The sequence below is a fragment of the Mustela erminea genome, chromosome 12, assembly GCF_009829155.1.
Source record: "Mustela erminea isolate mMusErm1 chromosome 12, mMusErm1.Pri, whole genome shotgun sequence".
In the NCBI taxonomy this organism is placed as follows: Eukaryota; Metazoa; Chordata; class Mammalia; order Carnivora; family Mustelidae; genus Mustela; species Mustela erminea.
The window spans coordinates 47,808,367-47,827,542 of NC_045625.1; the positions used below are offsets into that span (position 1 = coordinate 47,808,367).

Below are 19,176 nucleotides of genomic sequence, written 5' to 3' on the forward strand. Positions count from 1 at the left end.
GGAGCCACCAGGTGCCCCTAAATTGTGTTTTTTAGGAAGTTAAGCAGCCTCTCTGAGTTTTTGGTTTCCTTATCTGCAAAATGTAATTACAGTAATTACCTCATAGGGAAGTTGTGAAGTTTAAATGAAATTCTGTTTGTAAAACACTTTGCTAAGCACCTACCTCTAATTGAAGATTGCTGCCATTAATATTATTAAAATATCTGTATGTTAAAGATTCAATGAAGACATATCATGGTAATCCTGGAATATAATTGCAGCCCCATTAGCCCAGAGTGTGTGGTGGGATATCATTTGTCAGTGGAATACCTAAGGATAAGAGATTATCTGGATTACCATACAATGACTAAGGCAAAGTTTTTACTGTGAAGGGTTATACTTGGTAGAGAGCCAGAAGAATCACACACATGCACTTTGCGCTTTGTACACATGCACACACGCAACTGAATCTTTTAGGGAAACCCGCACCTAGCAAAGGGCTTGGCAGACCATAATTTATTTTTGACAAATGATATCTGCAAAATTGATTCCCTAACAATATCTTCACTAATCAACTCAAGCGATACCTTCGAGGCACATATACAACTAAAACTTTTTAAAGGAGGAAAGTATAAATAAGGAAAAAAATAAGAAAAATTGAAATCTCCTGTTTTATAAGCTTTTTTATATTTCCTGCTGACCTGGAAAGACAATCATTTCTTGCATACATAATTCTCCCTTTTCTGACTTTGTCCATGCTTTTCTTCCTAAGAACAACCTGGCACATGTGAAAAATATGAAAAAATATGTTCCAATGCTGTGTACGTACTGCATGGGCACACATGGTTGGAGTCCCCCATCTAGGTGCTCATGTTAATAAATGTACATTTTTAATTGACTTCGTTAAAAAAAAAAAGAAAGAAAGAAAGAAAGAAAAGTAGAAAGGGAAAGAAAAACACGACAATGGAAAAACCCAGAAAATGGAAGTTTCTATATTCACTATTTAAACGGCACTCATCACCAAAGTTCTCAGAGCCTACTGAGACTTCCTCTTCAGGCAGTCCTGCAGTATCACCCCCCAGCTGCTTAATGGCCCTCTCAATCTCTGTGCTGCTGGCCCTGGTGATGCTGGGCTTCAGCCCAGTCCACTCTCTGGACTGTGCCCTGCATCCAAGCCATGGCAATCTGGAAACCTTCATGCTGTTGAGCCAGATGGAGAGAATCTCCATTCTGTCCTGTCTGAAGGATAGGACTGACTTCAGCTTTCCTCAGATGCTTGTGGATGAGAACAAGTTTGAGAAGACAGAAGCCACAGCTGTCACGCGTGAGATGCTCCGGCAGATCTTCAGCCTTTTCAGCCAAAGGGGCTCCCTGGTGGCTTGGGATGAGACCTTACTGGACAAATTCCTCGCTGGACTTCATCAGCAGCTGGATGACCTGGAGACATGTTTGGAGGAAGAAAAGAACTTGGAACAGTTACCCCAGGGAAGTGAGAACTCCAGACTGGCTGTGAAGAGATACTTCCATGGAATCAATCTCTATCTTGAAAAGAAAGAATACAGCCGCTGTGCCTGGGAGGTTGTCCGGGTGGAAATCAGAAGGTGCTTGTTCTTCGTCAGTGAGCTCACAAGGAAACTCAGGAAATAAAGATGTCGAGTCTGAAAACTCATCTGGTCAACTAAATGCTCATTTTCTAGGACTCAAGGTGTCATTTTCATCTCTGTCTTTATGCCAGAAGAAAAATAAATAGTAACAAAGGTATGGGGTTATTACAAAGTTATGTTAAATGTTGCAAATTGTTTAGAACAAAGATATGCACAATTCATCTGCAATAGCTTAAGATCTTTTCTACTTTTTATTTATTTAAATTATTTGAAATATTTTTGCTGTTTATACTATTTAAATATTTATTGTTCACAAACTACTTATTTGGTATTGTGTTTTGTTTAAGACTACAGTTCATTTTTAAGTTATGGGAAATAAAACAACTCTTAAAAATCAATTTTGCTTGCACACACTTTTTGAGTGAAAATTTAACCTTAAGCCTGATCTCAGAAAATAAATCAACAGAAGATTCCTGAATGAAACAGGACAAGGATAGCCCAACTTGGCTAGTGGAAAAGCCAATGCTAACATTCATATGGAATTGCAAGTGACTTCAAATTGCCAAAAGAACCTTAAAAAATAAGAGCAAAGCTGGAAGGTTCCCATTCCTGATTTCAAAACATACTACAAACTACAGTTACCAAAACTGTGGGGTACTGGCATAAAGGTAGACTTACAGACCAATAGAATAGAATTGAGAACCCAGAAATAAGCCTATATATCTATAGACACTTGATTTTTGACAGGAGTATTAAGACCATTTAATGAGGAAAGAACAGCATCTTCAACAGAATGATGCTGGGAAAATGGGATATTCACATGGCAAAAGAAGGAATTTGGATCTCAACCTCACATCATATAGAAAAAAATCCAAAATGGATCGAAGGTCCAAATATAAGAGCTAAATCTAGAAAACACTTAGATAAAAACTCTTAGAGAAAAATAAATCTTGAATGACATTAGGTTTGCCAATGATTCCTTTGGTAAAACACTAAAAGCATAAGCAACAGAAGAAAAAAAAAGATAAATTGAACTTCATCAAAACTAAAACTTTTGTGCACTAAAGGACACCATCCAGAAAGTGAAAAGCAATCTACAGAATAGAAGAAAATATTTGCAAATCATATATCTAATAAGGGTTTAGTATGCAGAATATATAAAGAACTCTTATAACTCAATAATAAAAAGGCAAAAAAAAAAACCCTCAATAAAAAGGGGCAAAGGATTGAATAGAAATTTTTTGCGAAGAAGATTACACAAAGTGACATTAATATAAAACAATGTTCATTATCATTAGTCATTAGGGAAATGCAAATCAAAACCACAATGACATAACACTTCGTACTCACTAAGATGGGTATAACCCAGTAATGGAAAATAGTGTTGGTGAACGTGGAGACATTGGAATCCCTACACATTGTTGGTGGGAATGCAAAATGTTTCAAATTCTGTGGCAAACAGTTTGGGGGTTCTTCAAAAAGTTAAACATAAAATTACCATATGGTCCAGTAATTTCACTTCTAGATATATACCACAAAAGAATTGAAACTGGATATTCAAACAAATACTTGTTCACATATGTTCTCAACAGCACTATTCATGATAGCAAAAAGTGGAATCAACCCATAGATGGATGAATGGATGAACTGTTGTGTATTCATGCCATGGAATACTGTTCGGCCATAAAAAGGAACAAAGTATTGATACGTGCTGCGATGGGAATGAACCTTGGAAACATTATGCAGAGAGATAGAAGCCAGACACAAAAAATCGCTAATTGTATGATTCCATTTATATGAAATATCTAGAATAAATAAAATCAGAGAGACAGAAAGCAGATCTTGGTCACCAGGCACTGAGAAGGAAGAGGGTATGAGGAGTGATGACTGCTTCATGTGTATGAATTTTCCATTTGGGGTGATGAAAAAGTTCTAGGTGGCTCGGTCAGTTAAACATCCAACTCTTGATTTGGGCTCAGGTCATGATCTCAGGATTGTGAGATGGAGCCCCACACGGGGCTTCGGGATCTGCTTAAGATTTTCTCTCTCCCTCTCCTTCTGGTCCTCCCCACCCCCTCCCCCTCAAAAAAAAGTTCTGGAACTAGATTATGGTGATGGTTGCACAATATGGTGAATGTACTAAATACCACTGAATTGTACACTTTAAAATGGTTAGCTGATATAGATAACCGTTTTTTCCTCTGATCATTTCTCATGTTTGCCTTCCCGGAAGACTGCAAGTTCCTTAAAGATGAGGAAATACTGGATCCTTTAACTGAACTCAGCTAGTCCAGAACTTTGAACAGAGGCATATTTACATGACTGCTGAGAAACTGGTCCTTTAGAGTAGTGATCCCACCTTCCCCTTTCATAGTGTCTTCTCCTGTTTGCAGGGCAGTGTAGGGAGGGCCTAAAGACAGTTAATAAAAGTTAAAAAATTAAATCCATATATAGAGGAGTTGTGTTGACATAGTAATCAGGGTTTTTACAAATGCTGCATTATTCCAAATTTTCTCTAGTGTGCTAGTCTTGTCTTCTCCTTTGGACATGGCATTCTTGCAGAGGGACTCTTCTTAGCAACTCCCATGGTTTACTGCAAGTCTTGGGCAAGTTGCCTAACCCTTCTGTGGCCTAATTTTCACGGTTGTTTTATGGGGTTCATAATAATGCCTACTGCAGAGATTTACGAGATTAAATGAGTAATGGGCGCAAAATTTCTAGCACAAAGGAATCACTCAGAAGTGAGATATTTGTTACTTTCATTTTTATTAACTGTGCATATAGTAGTTACTCAGTAAGTAATTATTCACTTCCGAGTTTCTTGTGGTAATTATTTAAAGAAATTTGGGTGCCTCTTGACCTTTGGTTAATGTCTCTACATTTCAGGAGCTGGGAACAAAGAACTGGTGAACACACAGAGAAGCTGGCAGGGAACTTACCTCAAAAACCAAAGAACAAAAACTTTGGGGGATTAAAGGGTGTTAAAAGTCTTGCATAGATAACAACAGCAATAAAATCCAAACCTAATTTAAAAATAGGCAAATGACCTGAACAGACATTTCTCCAAAGAAGATGTACAAATGCTCAACATCACCTAATCATTAGGGAAATGAAAATCAAAACCACAGTGAGATGCTACCACACACTTATTAGAAGTTATTACCAAAAAAAAAAAAAAAAGTGTTGACCAGGATCTAAAGAAACTGGAACTCTTACTCGGTTGCTACGGGAAAATGTATGGTGGTTGCTTAAAAAATTAAAAATAGAATTACCAGATGACCCAGCAAATCCAGCAATTTTACTTCTGGGTATAGCCTCAGAAGAAGTGAAATCAGGTTTTTTTTTTTTTTTTTTTTTTTTTTTTAGATTTTATTTATTTATTTGACAGAGAGAGATCACAAGTAGGCAGAGAGGCAGGCAGAGAGAGAGAGAGAGAGAGGAGGAAGCAGGCTCCCTGCCGAGCAGAGAGCCCGAAGCAGGACTCGATCCCAGGACCCTGAGATCACGACCTGAGCCGAAGGCAGCGGCTTAACCCACTGAGCCACCCAGGCGCCCCTGAAATCAGCTTCTTAAAGATACTTGTACACTCACATTCACAGCAGCTAAAAGGTAGAAACAACCGAAGTGTCTACTGACAGGTAAATAAATAAAATGCGCTCTATCTGTACAATGGAATATTATTTGGCTTTGAAAAGGAAAGAAATCTGACACAGGCTGCAAGACGGATGAACCTGGAGGACATTATACTATATTAAAGAAGCCAGTCACGGAAAGACAAATACTGTATAATTTCAATTATATGTAGTACCTACAGCCGTCACATTCATAGATACAGAAGTGGAACAGAGGTTGCCATGGGCTTAAGGGAGGGGAGAACGGGGAAGTTGTTTTTAATTAGTATACACTTTCAGTTTGGCAAAATGAAAGGAGTTATGGAGGTTGGTTGTACAACCATGTGAATATAATTAGCACTATTGAACTATGCACTTCAAAATGGCTAAAATGATAAATTTTATCCCTTTGCATTTTACCACTATTAAACAAAAACAAAAACCTTAAGCCTTGCATCGACACACAAACATCGTATCAGTGTAGGTAGAGGCATGGGATTTATTCTGGTTTGAACCAATGTTTAAATTCTGAGTTCCCACTGCTGAACTGTATGCCCTTGGGAAATATGCTGAACCCTTTTGGGCAGCCTCAGTTTTCTTCTCTATAAAACGGGAATAATTATACGTCGCTGCCTCTCAGGAGAGCGCTCTGAGAAGAACAGATCATCTCAAGGTCCCCTGGGGCTCCTATCCCAGCCAGACTTGCTGAATCTCCAAACTCGGGGCTCTAGGGACGCGATGGGGGCAGGGACCTGCGCGGGTCTTCTTGGGGGAGGGTCTCCCGCGGGGGGAGCATCTGCGCAGGCCCAGTGCTGCCGCCTGCCGGTGCACCTGTGCACCTGCGGAGGGATCGGGAGAGAAATGGCGCCAGCCGTCTCCTATGCCCAGCGAGGCCCCTCCAGGGATACTACCTTACTGCGACTCCTCCAAGAAGGGCAAGCCGTCTCCCCGCCGCGTGCCACTGTTCAGATGGCTGTTCCCAAGCTGTCTGCCCCGCGGGGTGTTTGCCTGCCTTCTCTCCCGGAGCAGGGCAGCGTCCTCGGGGCTCTGGGCCGGCCAAGCCCACCGACCTTTCAAACTCCAGGCTTGAAGCCCCTCTGGCTGCCAGAACTCACAGAACTCAGCCCATCTCTTTTCCCCCAGTAAATGGCCTTGGGATATGCTCTCCTGTGGGTTCCCTTGGGTGCTCCAGTCTGTTTCTGTCTCGCTGCCGCAGCCCCGGCTCCCTCTCCTCCACAGCCGTCCTGGTGGCTTTCTGCCTCAAATCATGTCTCCGCCCTTCCCAGTCTCTTGGATGAGGCTTCTTTTCTCCCCCTTTCGTTTCGGAGTTTGTTCAGTCAATCTTCAAGCCGATTTCTGGGGTATTGAGGAGGATTTAATAATTCTCACGTTGTTTGGGACACGACCAGCCTAGGGTCCTCTTACTCCGCCACCTACTTAGCCCCCTCCACCAAATTCAATTCATTCCTAACCCATATTTCAGCAAGATTTTTTTCTTTTAATTTTAATTTTTTTAAGATTTTATTTATTTATTTGACAGAGAGAGAGAGATCACAAGTAGGCAGAGGCAGGCAGAGAGGGGGGAGAAGCTCCCGGCAGAGCAGAGAGCCCGATGTGGGGCTCGATCCCAAGACCCTGGGATCATGACCTGAGAGGAAGGCAGAGGCTTTAACCTACTGAGCCACCCCGGCGCCCCTCAGTAAGATTTTTTAAAATGAATATTCTGTTTATTTGTTAGAGCGAGAGAGAGAGAGAGCACGCGCACTAGTGGGGGGAGAGGCACAGTGAGAGGGAGAAGCAGACCCCCGCTGAGCAGGAGGCCGGATGCAGGGCTGGCTCCATGATCCTGGGACTCCAGGTTCATGACCTGAGCCGAGGGCAGATGTTAACCCACTGAGCCGCCCAGGAGCCCCTTCAACAAGATTTTTAGATGGAGCCTTACAAGTTGACTGTAAAATATATCAAGAAGAAATCATTTACAAGAAAATCTGAGAAAGAGCGAAACACACAGATGAGCTTCACTTATCCAAAATGAGATGGTCCTCTAAGGCTATAGAAAGTGAAACCAGGGGGCGCCTGGGTTGCTCAGTGGGTTAAGCCTCTGCCTTTAGCTGGGGTCATGATCCCAGAGTCTTGGGATGGAGCCCTGCTTCGGGCTCTCTGCTCAGCAGGGAGCCTGCCTCTGCCTACTTGCATTCTCTCTGTCAAATAAATAAATAAAATCTAGGAAAAAAAAAAGAAAGTGAAACCAGGTGGTGTTATTGTAAGAATAGACAAATTTGATCAAGAAAACAGATTAGAGGTTGAGGATAAGACAATTGAATTTAGGGGCGCCGGGGTGGCTCCATCGTTAAGGGCCTGCCTTGGGCTCAGGGCATGATACCAGCGTCCTGGGATCCAGCCCCACATCAGGCTCCCTCCCCCTGAGCAGGGAGCCTGCTTCTCCCTCTCTCACCCCCCCTGCTTGTGTTTCCTCTCTCGCTGTCTCTCTCTATGTTGAATAAATAAATAAAATCTTTAAAAAAAGAAAAGGCAATTGAATTTAGTGGATCTTCGCATATAATAAAAGTGGCATTTGAAACAAGTGGGAAAAGTGGGTGTCAGGGGCAATTAGCTAAGTCATTTGAAAAATAGCGTTATCCCTCTGTCACATTCTTCCAGGTTCTCCTTGCTGCTTTCGGCCTAAGTATGAAATAAGGTGGGGAGGGAGAGTCACATACAAGCTAGATATAGTCATGCGACACAACACTAAACAACAGAAGATTTGGGAGAAACCTGCTGGGCAATTCTAGAGAGAATTTCAGCTCTTATTCCTCTCTTTCTGCTACGGATGCTCTTGCAAGGGTTTGATACTTGGAGCTGGCATACCCGTCCTTTGACTGTGAGCAAGAGACCAAGAAAGTCACAGACACGTCATTTAGCAAACTCAAGGCTTAGAGCTGCTGCTCTAACCCATCAACCATCTGCTGCTGCAGACTTTAAATTGAGATCCGCACCCCCCACCTTCACTATTTTAACCTCCGATAACTGGTTATCTGTTAACTCACAGCAAAAAGCAATCCTAATCGATACAATAATATTGATCAGATTTCAGCTCTTTCTTCAAGCCCTGGTAGGCTAAGGAATAACTTGTTAATCGATGCAGGGGTTCTGGGGCACCTATTAAGATTAGTGTTTGGTTTTTCTCCTTGTTGCGTACTGATGTTGTGAATTACATAAACAGGTTTTCTTATTTTGAACTTTCATTAAGTGCTGGATGAACTGCTGTTGTTTATAATACACCTCTGGTTTGATTTGCCCATATTTAACATGGTATTTTTATCCTCATGTTTATGAGAAAGAATGTCCTGTGATTTTCTCTTCTGATTTTGATATCTGGGTTTTAACAGCCTTATAAAACGACTTGATGAGCTTTCTGTCTTTTCCTATGCCCTCTTACAACAGAAACATGATTTACAGAATAGTTTCATGATATGGTTTCCTGCTTTGCTATTTCTTTCTTTGCTTTTTTTAAGATTTTATTTATATATTTGACAGACAGGGATCACAAGTAGGCAGAGAGGCAGGCAGAGAGAGAGGAAGGGAAGCAGTCTCCCTGTCGAGCAAAGAGCCCAATGCGGGGCTTGATCCCAGGATCCTGGGATCACGACCTGAGCCGAAGGCAAATGCTTAACCCACTGAGCCACCCAGGCACCCCAGCTGTGCTATTTCTTCAGGCCACTTGACTGAAGACCCGTATTGCTTTTTAAGGACTTTTGATTATGGATTGTTATTTCTTTTGGATGCAGTACCCTGATGAAAAGAGTCTAAGAGATAACAAGAAGACCCTCATGCAGTGGGGCTGAACTTGTCTAAAACAATATTTTAGTTTTATCAAAATGAATTGTGTTGTATTTTGAATGTTATTTTTCTTCCTTTATCACCTTGCCAAGCAGTGGGCCCATGGATATGACAGGGGCTTGAATTCTTGTCTAGAAAGCTTATTCCGCGAACACAGCAAATAGCACTGAGAGAACCTCTTGCAGCTTGACGGCTGGAAGACGAGAGGAAGCTCGTCAAAGCTCATGTTTCTAGCACAGTACTTATTCAATGAACAATACTTAAATTCCTACCGTGGGCTAGAAACTGTGCTAATGACTGAGGTTACAAAGCTCAGACTCAAAAAGTCTAATCTTCTGGAAGAGACAGAAAAAAATAAACCATCAGTTAGAGAACAATGATAAGTGTTCTAACGGAAATGCTGTATTTGCACAGAGCCATAGGCATGGGGGGTGGGTTGTGAAACGGAGAGAGATAATCAATTAATTGGTACTTTAAGACGATAGATGGATATGGAAAGACATTGAAAGAATTGGACAATGGGTTAAGGGCCAGAGACATGCAGGGATTTGGAAGCAAGAGCTAGCCACAGAGTTGTCAAAGTTGGACATTTTATGAAAATAAGTAAAAACTAGGAACAAAGTCAAGTTTCCCTGTTTACAAGAGGTCTAGAAATGAGAGATGGGAAAGTTACACTAGACCTTGAATGTCCCGGCTACAACTCAGAGACCAGGAATGTTGTTAAATCCCTTAACACAGGCCAGGAAAAGAGACCTCTCTGTGCCCAGTTTCCTTATCTGTAAAATGAAGGTAATAAAAGTACCACTCTTATAACTGGGGTGAGGATTGGTTGTTTTCATTTAGATAATGTGTTCAGAATGATACCTGGCACTTAGTATGATTATTCCCTGATGTTCCAGGTTTGTGGGCAGGAAGAAGAGGCAGTTCCAAGAGAGCTGCCCAGGAGAATTTCTAGGGCCAGCTCAACCACTGCACAAGGAGGGGGGGAAATAGCCATTCTCGGGGATGACTGTGCCAAGTGTTATCTCAGGACCCGTTCCTACTCACACAGGTACCGGCTGTCTACTAGCACACACCTTTCCTCCACTGCTTTCCTCACTGTGGTTCTGTCTTGTATTCAGGATCTAGAAGTTTCCACCAGAAGAATCCTCTGCTAAGATTCTGTGCGCAGGGCTCAGCCAAGCCCCCAGGGCCAGAGGGAAATCTAGCCTTCTTTTTCAAATTCAATTTGGCAAGTTGCATTTTAGTTTCCTTTTCACTTGTTGCAGCAGACTCATTATTTTTGCATTCCCTGTTCGTTATGCAATGGCAGATGATGAAATAAAACTAAATTTAGCTGTAGGTTTTAATTACGTAGAGGATTTTGCTTTGGGCAGTTTCACTTTTAAAAAGACCCAGGAACTTGAGAGACAGGAAACTCAGATGGAGTCCAGACCGTAAGACACTCCCAGGTGTTAGCGGAGGGAGGGACAGAAGCTTACTCAGCTGTTATTGTAAATGTGCTGCCCATTTAGTTCTCTTCTCAACACCAAGAAGGCCTGGCATCATCCGCCCCTGAGTGGTCATGAAAGTCAAAGAATTCAGGCTCAGAGCATTGCAGGGTATCTAAAGTGAAATGTAAATCCAGGCTTAAGGCACACTGGCAGTTAATCAGAAGCAGTGGGAGTCACTGCAAACAGGGGAGACGCTGGGTGGGCAGCCCCCATGTGTCCCTGGGCCACCAGTGTCTTGATGGGACCATCCCGAGTGTGGCAGGGGGGCGCACAGTGTGGGACCCTCTGGTTGTGCGTGCATATTGGAGCAGGGATGCAGTTAGCAAGAGCTAGGGAGGACCTAGCAATGTGGCCTTGTCCCCGAGGGATCCCAGGTGACCAGGAAGGAAACTGAGGAATGAGTCTAGTCAAAGGCCTGTGACAAGACATTCAGGATGTGGGAAAGGGAAAGGAAGAGAGAGGAATCTGAAAAGGGGCACTTGGATCTCAGCGGCATGTTCTGCCTGCTCACACCAGTTCGGTGGCCTGAAGGTAGTTGGCCCCTCAGCAGCTGCTGGCTGTGGTCACAGGGAAACCCCAACTCCAGCCTTGCGCACTGAGTGTGAGCAAGAAGAAGGAAGCAAGTGACAGATTTTCCCCTCACCCCAAAAGCAGGCTTTTGTTGTTCTAAAGGTAAAATAGGAATTCTACCAGTTCCCGAGTAAAATGTCTTCAGTGAAATGAAAACTTTTGGTGAAATGACCAGGCATTTTTATTGTCGCAGAGAATATTCTTTTTGAGCCAAGTTCTTCCTCATTTTCTGTGTCCTCATTACCGCCCCTCCTCCTCCTTTTTTAATGGACTTCGCTCCAAGTAGAACCTCACACCACAGTTCCTACCCAAGTCCAGGAAAAAAAATCACATTTGTTTTCCTGTGATTCAAAAAGCACAAACGGGGGGCGCCTGGGTGGCTCAGTGGGTTAAGCCACTGCCTTCGGCTCAGGTCATGATCTCAGGGTCCTGGGATCGAGTCCCACATCGGGCTCTCTGCTCAGCAGGGAGCCTGCTTCCCCTCTCTCTCTCTGCCTGCCTCTCCATCTACTTGTGATTTCTCTCCGTCAAATAAATAAATAAAATCTAAAAAAAAAAAAAGCACAAACGGGCACCTGGGTGGTTCAGTGGGTTAAAGTCTCTGCCTGCAGCTTGGGTCATGATCCCAGAGTTCTGGGATCGAGCCCCACATCGGGCTCTCTCTGCTCAGCAGGGAGCCTGCTTCCTCCTCTCTCTCTGCCTGCCTCTCTGCCTACTTGTGGTCTCTCTTTCTATCAAATAAATAAATAAAATATTTTAGAAAAAAGAACAAGCAATAAAGAAAAAGGACTCATGTTTTCATAAACCCATAATACTTCTTCAGTTAGGCACCCAATGGGTCCTTGTAAATATTACCAACATCAGCTGTTTTTTTTTTTTTTTAAAGATTTTATTTATTTATTTGACAGACAGAAATCACAAGTAGGCAGAGAGGCAGGCAGAAAGAGAGAGGAGGAAGCAGGCTCCCTGCTGAGCAGAGAGTCCGACTCGGGGCTTGATCCCAGGACCCTGGGATCTGACCCGAGCTGAAGGCAGAGGCTTTAACCCACTGAGCCACCCAGGTGCCCCACATCAGCTGTTTTTAAATGTTTTGGCCTCAAGACCCACTGACATTCTTAAAAATAATTATTGAGACTCCCTAGAGAGATTGTACTTATGTGGATTACATTTATTGATATTTACCATGTTAAAAATTAAAACTGGAAGAGTTCTAAATACTCATTCTAAGTAGCAAAAATAAGCCGATTACATCTTAACATAAAATCTATATTTTTATGAAAAATAATTACATTTTCCAAAGGAAAATATTTTTAAGTGTTGCATATCTCTTTAATGTCTGGCTTAATAGGAGACAACTGGGTTCTCATATCTGTTCTGAATTCAGCCTGGTGTGATATGTTGTCTGTTTCAGATCTTTGAATGGAAATCCAGAACAGAAAATGAGGAAACTTAAAGACTTGCTAAAAAAGTGTCTCAGCTCAGACCACACGCTGAGAACCACTTACACACATTATCATCACACAAGGTTGAATGGATACTTACTGACCACAGTGAGTTTGAATTACTATTCTTTTCTGCCTGTTTTCCAATTCTGCTTATTCTCATTATAGTCCAGAAAATCGAGCAGTTTGGGAAAACACTGTACTCTTGTGGTTGATATTGTTCAGGATTCTCAGCTAAAAGTTTTAGGTAAGAGTAAGTGTTCATTTACAGCTTTGATTCTTGTTTACTAACCTTCTTTCATTGTGAAATGTTAGCAGTCGTTCACGAAAATTCACAGAAGAGTAAATATGTTAATAATTAAAGCAAATATTCATGTAACCACCAGCCAATAAAAATAATCAAATTTCACTACATTCTAGAAGCCTCATCACCATTCCCAGCCAGTTTACCCCTCTTGCATATAACTCCATCTCTCTGCACTAAAGGTAACTGCTATCCTGAATTTTATGGTGATCACAGGCTTACTTTTCTTTATAATTCTACCTTGAATCATCCAGTCTAGTTTTGCCCATTTTTTAAAAAAAGATTTATTTATGGGGTGCCTGGGAGGCTCAATCATTAAGCATCTGCCTTCAGCTTAGGTCATGATCCTGGGGTCCTGGAATTGAGCTCCTTATTGGGCTCTCTGCTCAGCAGGAAGCCTGCTTCTCCCTCTCCCACTCCCCCTGCTTGTGTTACCTCTCTTACTGTCTCTCTCTGTCAATTACATAAATAAAATCTTAAAAAAAAAAAAAAGATCTTATATATTTATTTGAGGAGAGAGTCAGGGGTGAGGGTAGTGGGGGGCAGAGGGAGAGAGAGAATCTCAAGCAGACTCCCACTGAGCACAGAGTTTGGGGCTCAGTCTCAGAACCCATGAGATCATGACCGGAGCTGAAACCTAGAGTCTTAAGCTTAACCGACTGAGCCACCCAGGAGCCCCTTGCTTATTCTTAAACTTACATAAAGTGAGTATATATTCTTCCGAGTTTAATTTTTTCATTCACCATTATGTTTGTGAGATTTAGCCTTGTTTTTAACATATAATTGTGGCTCTTCATTTTTGTTATTTATGATCCTGTCATATGCATAGACTATAATATATTTATCCATACGACTTTTAAGGGATATTTCAGATGTTTCTAGTTTGGGACTATTATGTATAGTGCTGTAATGAACATTCTTGTGCATATATTCTGATGCATATCTGTAGGATTTGTTCCCCAGGGTAATTCCTGAAAGTAGACTTACTGGGTCATAGGCCATGCATATTTTCAGCTTTGCCAGATAATGTCATAATGTTTTCCAAAGTAGTTGGACAAATTTACACACTCAGCAGCAGCAGATAAGAGTCTTTGTTTCTTTGTTGGTTTATATCATTATCATACTCGGTATTTCCAGTCCTTTAAGTTTTTTTACATGCATCCAATGTATTCTTTTATCGAAAAATCAATAAAAAAAACTTTTAGGCATAGTATTTACAAAATTGTCCAGATACAAAATCAAAATTAATAACTTTCACATATATATGTGGGTGCACATATATATGTATATATATGAAAAAGTAATGAGTTAGTCCCATTCAAAATTAGAAAGTATAGTGAAAAAAATTTTGTTCATAAGAAATAAAGATTAAATATGTTGGAGTAAGAAAGAATGTGTAAGACATAGAATCAAGCCAACAGGAAAAACCTTATTGAAAGACATTTTGAAAATAGCCCAATAAAATGCCAAGATAGACTGGTCTTCTTTATGAACTGATTAATAAATATTTGCTGAATATTTACTCAATATTTATTTATTCAAAATTTATTCAATAAATGAATGTGTGTTTCTCAAAAGGAGGCTAGCATTGGTGGCCTTGCAGAGTCTGATTTCCCTTCTTAATGATGCTTAGTGAGCTTAATGCTCACCCTACCACATGCTTAAGTGTTCTTTGCTCACCTATGAAAAGAGCAAGTGAGAGAAGTTGCTTAATCCTCATTGCTGGTCAAGGTGAAAAAAATCAGTCTCAACCTAAGAGAAAAGACGATGGGGGTGCCTGGGTGGCTCAGTGGGTTAAAGCCTCTGCCTTTGGCTCAGGTCATGATCTCAGGGTCGTGGGATCAAGCCCCCCATTGGGCTCTCTGCTCAGCAGGGAGCCTGCTTCCCTCTCTCTCTCTGCCTGCCTCTCTGCCTACTTGTGATTTCTGTCTGTCAAATAAATAAATAAAATATTTAAAAGAGAGAGAGAGAGAGAGAAAAGACTATGTAGTGTTTTTCATTGGTTGCTGGCCATCTTACTTGAGTCAAAAATGTAATTGTAGGGGTGCCTGGGTGGCTCAGTGGGTTAAGCCACTGCCTTCGGCTCAGGTCATGATCCCAGGGTCCTGGGATCGAGCCCCGCATCGGGCTCTCTGCTCAGCAGGAAGCCTGCTTCCTCCTCTCTCTCTCTCTGCCTGCCTCTCTGCCTACTGCCTACTTGTGATCTCTCTCTCTGTCAAATAAATAAATAAAATCTTTTTAAAAAAATGTAATTGTAGGCTCATATTTAGAAGCCAAGAGAAAGATGAAGATAACTTTCCCTGTCAATGCTGTTCTATTTTTTAATTGAAGTTCAAACTTTATTCAGATTTCCTTATTTTTTACCTAATGTCCTTTTTTTGTTCTGGGATCTCATTCAGAATGCCACTACATTTAATCATCATGTTATCTTGGGTTCCTCCTGGCTGGCAATGACAATTTCTCAGTGGTAGACTTTATACGATATTGTCAGTGGTATTATTTTTTAAGTTTCATTTCCCATTTTTTTTGTTGTTGTTGCTAGTATAAAAGGAGGTGATTGCTTTGTCATACTGAGCTTGTGCTCAGTGATCTTACTAATTTTGTTTTTTAATTATCATTGTTTATCTGTAGATTCTTTTGTATTTTGTTATAGATAATGAAGTAAAATATTTGAAACAGCAAGAGATTTGAACAGGCTCTTCACAAAGAAAATATTCAAGTGGCCAATAAACATGAAAATGTGCTGAACCTTATTAATAAACAGGGAATACAAATTAAAAACATAATGAGATATCACTAGACACCGCTAGCATGGCTAAAATTAAGAAGACTGCCAACATTGGGTGTTGGCAAGAGTGTGATCCAAATGTACTTTCCATACACAGTGAGAATGTAAGTGGGTGCAAATATTTGGGAAATATGTTTGATATTATATGTTAAATCTGAACATATGCATATTCTATGACCTGGTTACTTCATCCTGTTCATATATCCAAAGGAGTTCATACCGGTGAGCTTCGAAAGAGGCATACAATGGTTTTCATAGCCGAGTTAATTATAATGACAAAAAACTCAGGAAGAAAAATACCAAAACATTCATCAGTAGTGGAAAGGATAAAACACTGTGGCATTTCTGAGTAGATATGACATATTCGTGTGAATTAATGAACTCTAACTGCACACAGCAACATCAATGAATCTCACTGACATCCTGTTGACTGAAAGCAGCCATTTATACAAAGTTGAAAACCCAGAACGATAAGGGAGCTCAAATGCAGTAGGGACTCTGTTGGGGGAGAGTAGAACAATGATTGCAAGGGGACAAGCAGGGGGTTTCTGTCCCATGGGTAATTCTTCCGCCTTCACTTAGTTTGGGGTTACAAAGGCGTGCAGAAGATTTTATTTTATATTAATTTGTTGAGCTGTATACTTAAGATTTGTGCATGATTTTCTACGTATATTATTTATTTTTTTTTTCAAAAAGAGGAATGGGGAATTTTCCCTTTTATCCATCAAAATACTCTCTTACTGTCAACTTTGCTGCCCTTTCCAGGTTATCACTGAAAGGGTTTTGGGATGCTTAATTTCTGTTTTGCCACTGTTCAGGCACTTACTGTTAACTTTCCATCTTATCTAAGTTATCATTTTTTTATATGGCCCTTTTCCTTGAAAAAAGAGTTGAAGAGATGATAAGACAGCTGTAATTTTGATTTCTAGATACGTATTTGTTCTGCATAGGTAATTTATTGAATCAAAAAGAGGAAGGACCTCTTCCTGTTTGTGAGGTTTATAGAAAAGCTCCAGGGACAGCTGGGTGGCTCAGTTGGGCGCAGCTCCTGAATTCCACTGAGGTCATGATCTCAGGGTTGTGAGATCCAGCCCTTCGTGGGACGGGCTCCCTGTTCATGGGGAGTGCGTTTCACCCTCCCCCCTTGCCTCTCTCCCTGCACGTGTGCCCGCTCTTTCTCTCTCAAAGAAATAGATAAATCTTTAAAAAAAAAAAAAAAAAAAAAGGAAAAGGAAAAGAAAAGCCGCTCCAAATTTAAATGATGATTTCGAATGGTTAGACCTGCATGTAAGTTTTGCTTTCTGAATGTCAGCCTGCCTCTCTAGAAAACTTCACTAACCAGAAGAAGCCGGTACAGGGACAGGAAGACGTTGTCTGCACCACAGAAAGGCGGTGGGAGAAAATGTGCGCAGAAAACAAACAAACAAAAAACCGACCTCCACACAGAGCTGACATGAAAAATGGCTTCAGATCAGAGAGGAAAAGCTGTTGGAAAAGGCTGCGCATTAATCCTTGCAACGGAGGTATGCGTTAGGCCACTCTAAGATGTAGATATCCCTCAGTGAGACAAGGGTATCTGGTTCTTGTGATAAAGCTATATATATTAGCGGAAATGAGACCAAAACAAAAGACCGTGTCTTACAAAGGAAGAGACTTTACCCATTCATGGGTATCCGCCTGCCACCACGGAGCAGGGCTAGAGAGAAGCTTCATGAAGGCGACGGGAAGACAGGGCTAGACCAGAAGCACCTGAACACAACAGCAAGAACTGGGAAGAGGACAAAGGGAAGAAATTAAAAAATAAAAAAATAAATCTCTTTTTATGATTCGGCACCCATCCCTTTTCTTCAATTCCTCATATGCCTTCATTTCCCACCTCCACAGCCATGAGAGCCCCCGGGCACGGCCTCTTCCTGCCTCTCCCACCCGGGGCCACCTCCAGTATTGCTGCCCATTCTGCCCAGGACCAAACTGCGGTCTCCTCCCTGCCCACAGATCTCTGAAGTACGCATGCGCCACTCCTGCTTTCAGGAGCCTCCACAATACATCCTGAGCTCATTTTCCACCTTAGTTCCCCTGATACCTAACACATAGCCTTGTCCAGAACTTGGAGCTCCTTCTCCGGTTCCTTCCACACTTGTAGGGGCTCCCGGCCCTGCTCGCTCGGCCCCTCCATCGAGAGCGACACTGGTCACCGTGGCAGGCACTGACCACGGCGGGCCTTGCTAGGAACCCCACGAGTCCGGACTGAGTTGTGCTATGAATGTAAAAATGAGCTTCATATTTTGAGGGCAGTATTTAAAGAAGAATGTAATTACCTCGTTACAATTTTATATAGATTCCGCGTTAAAATGCTACTATTTGCCTATATTATGTTAAATAAATATACTATTAAAATTAACTTCACCTTTTCTAAATATTTCTTTTTACTCTTTTAAGGTGGCAACTAGAAAAATTTTTTATTTTTTAACTGTCAAAGATTTTTATTTCGCAAATTACCTTTGTCAGGATTCTATGCAGAATGTATTTTATTTTATTTTTTTGAAGATTTTATTCTTTTATTCGTGAGAGACAGAGAAAGAGGGAGGGAGAGGGAGAAGCAGGCTCCCCACTGAGCAGGGAGCCCCATGTGGGTCTCCATCCCAGAACCCTGAGATCAGGACCTGAGTGGAAAGCAGGCACTTAATGGACTGAGCCTCCCAGGCGCCCTAGGAAATTTTAAATTGCAGATGTGGCTCGCATTATACTTCTGTTGGATAGCATTGATGTAGAATGCCCTCTACCCTATCACCTTCCCCATGATCATCACTTCTTCAGGCTCATGCTTGCCTCATTATCCTCCCCATCAGCTGTAGTTCCTTTGTCCTTTGAGTGCCACCACCGCCACCATGGTTGGCACCCTGTATCTGTCTGAAGGCGCTAGCTGTTGCCTTCTCCACTATATTTTAACTGTCTATATGGAAAGAGCACAGGTTTGAATGCAGTCCACTCATTTGATTAACTGTGTGTATCTCACACTGTTTAGCCCTCTTTGAGCCTCAGTCTTCTCCTCTGTAAAATGCGAGTAATGGTAACCCATCTCCAATGTTTACTGTGAGGATTGCACAGAGAATGACACAGAGGAACTGCTCAATTTGTGGTAACTAATACTACTGCCACTTACCGCCACCACTATTATTCTAGATTATGCTCTCTCTGATCACAGAGGATCAGAGGCTCTTGGATATGGGCAGGATAAGGAGGCCCTCTGCCACACCTGAGGAGTTCAGCTTTACCTAAGAGTGCAAGTCATCCTGGAAGAGCAGACCCAAGTGAACAGACTCCTTGGATGACTTTCATCCCCTGAGTGCAGTGGACCATCTCTAGGTTGACTGATCCCTGTGACTCCTTGCATTGGCCTTTGTGGTGTGAGCCATGATGATTCCAGTCTAATTCAGAGACAGTTTTCAAAAAGCAGAAACCCTGAAGAATGACTTAATGACGGACATCACTGGGCATTTGAAAGTGGAACACCTGTGGGATTATTTTGCGTTTACCAAAACTCA

General features: G+C 41.7%; 1 protein-coding gene across 1 annotated transcript; it reads left to right on the forward strand.

Moving 5' to 3' along the window:
* The first annotated feature begins 1,068 nt into the window (after nt 1–1,068).
* Nucleotides 1,069–1,626, forward strand: LOC116571135 (interferon alpha-14-like). The gene has a single exon (XM_032308924.1). The coding sequence runs from the start codon at nt 1,069–1,071 to the stop codon at nt 1,624–1,626; it is 558 nt and encodes a 185-aa protein (XP_032164815.1).
* The last annotated feature ends 17,550 nt before the right edge of the window (nt 1,627–19,176 follow it).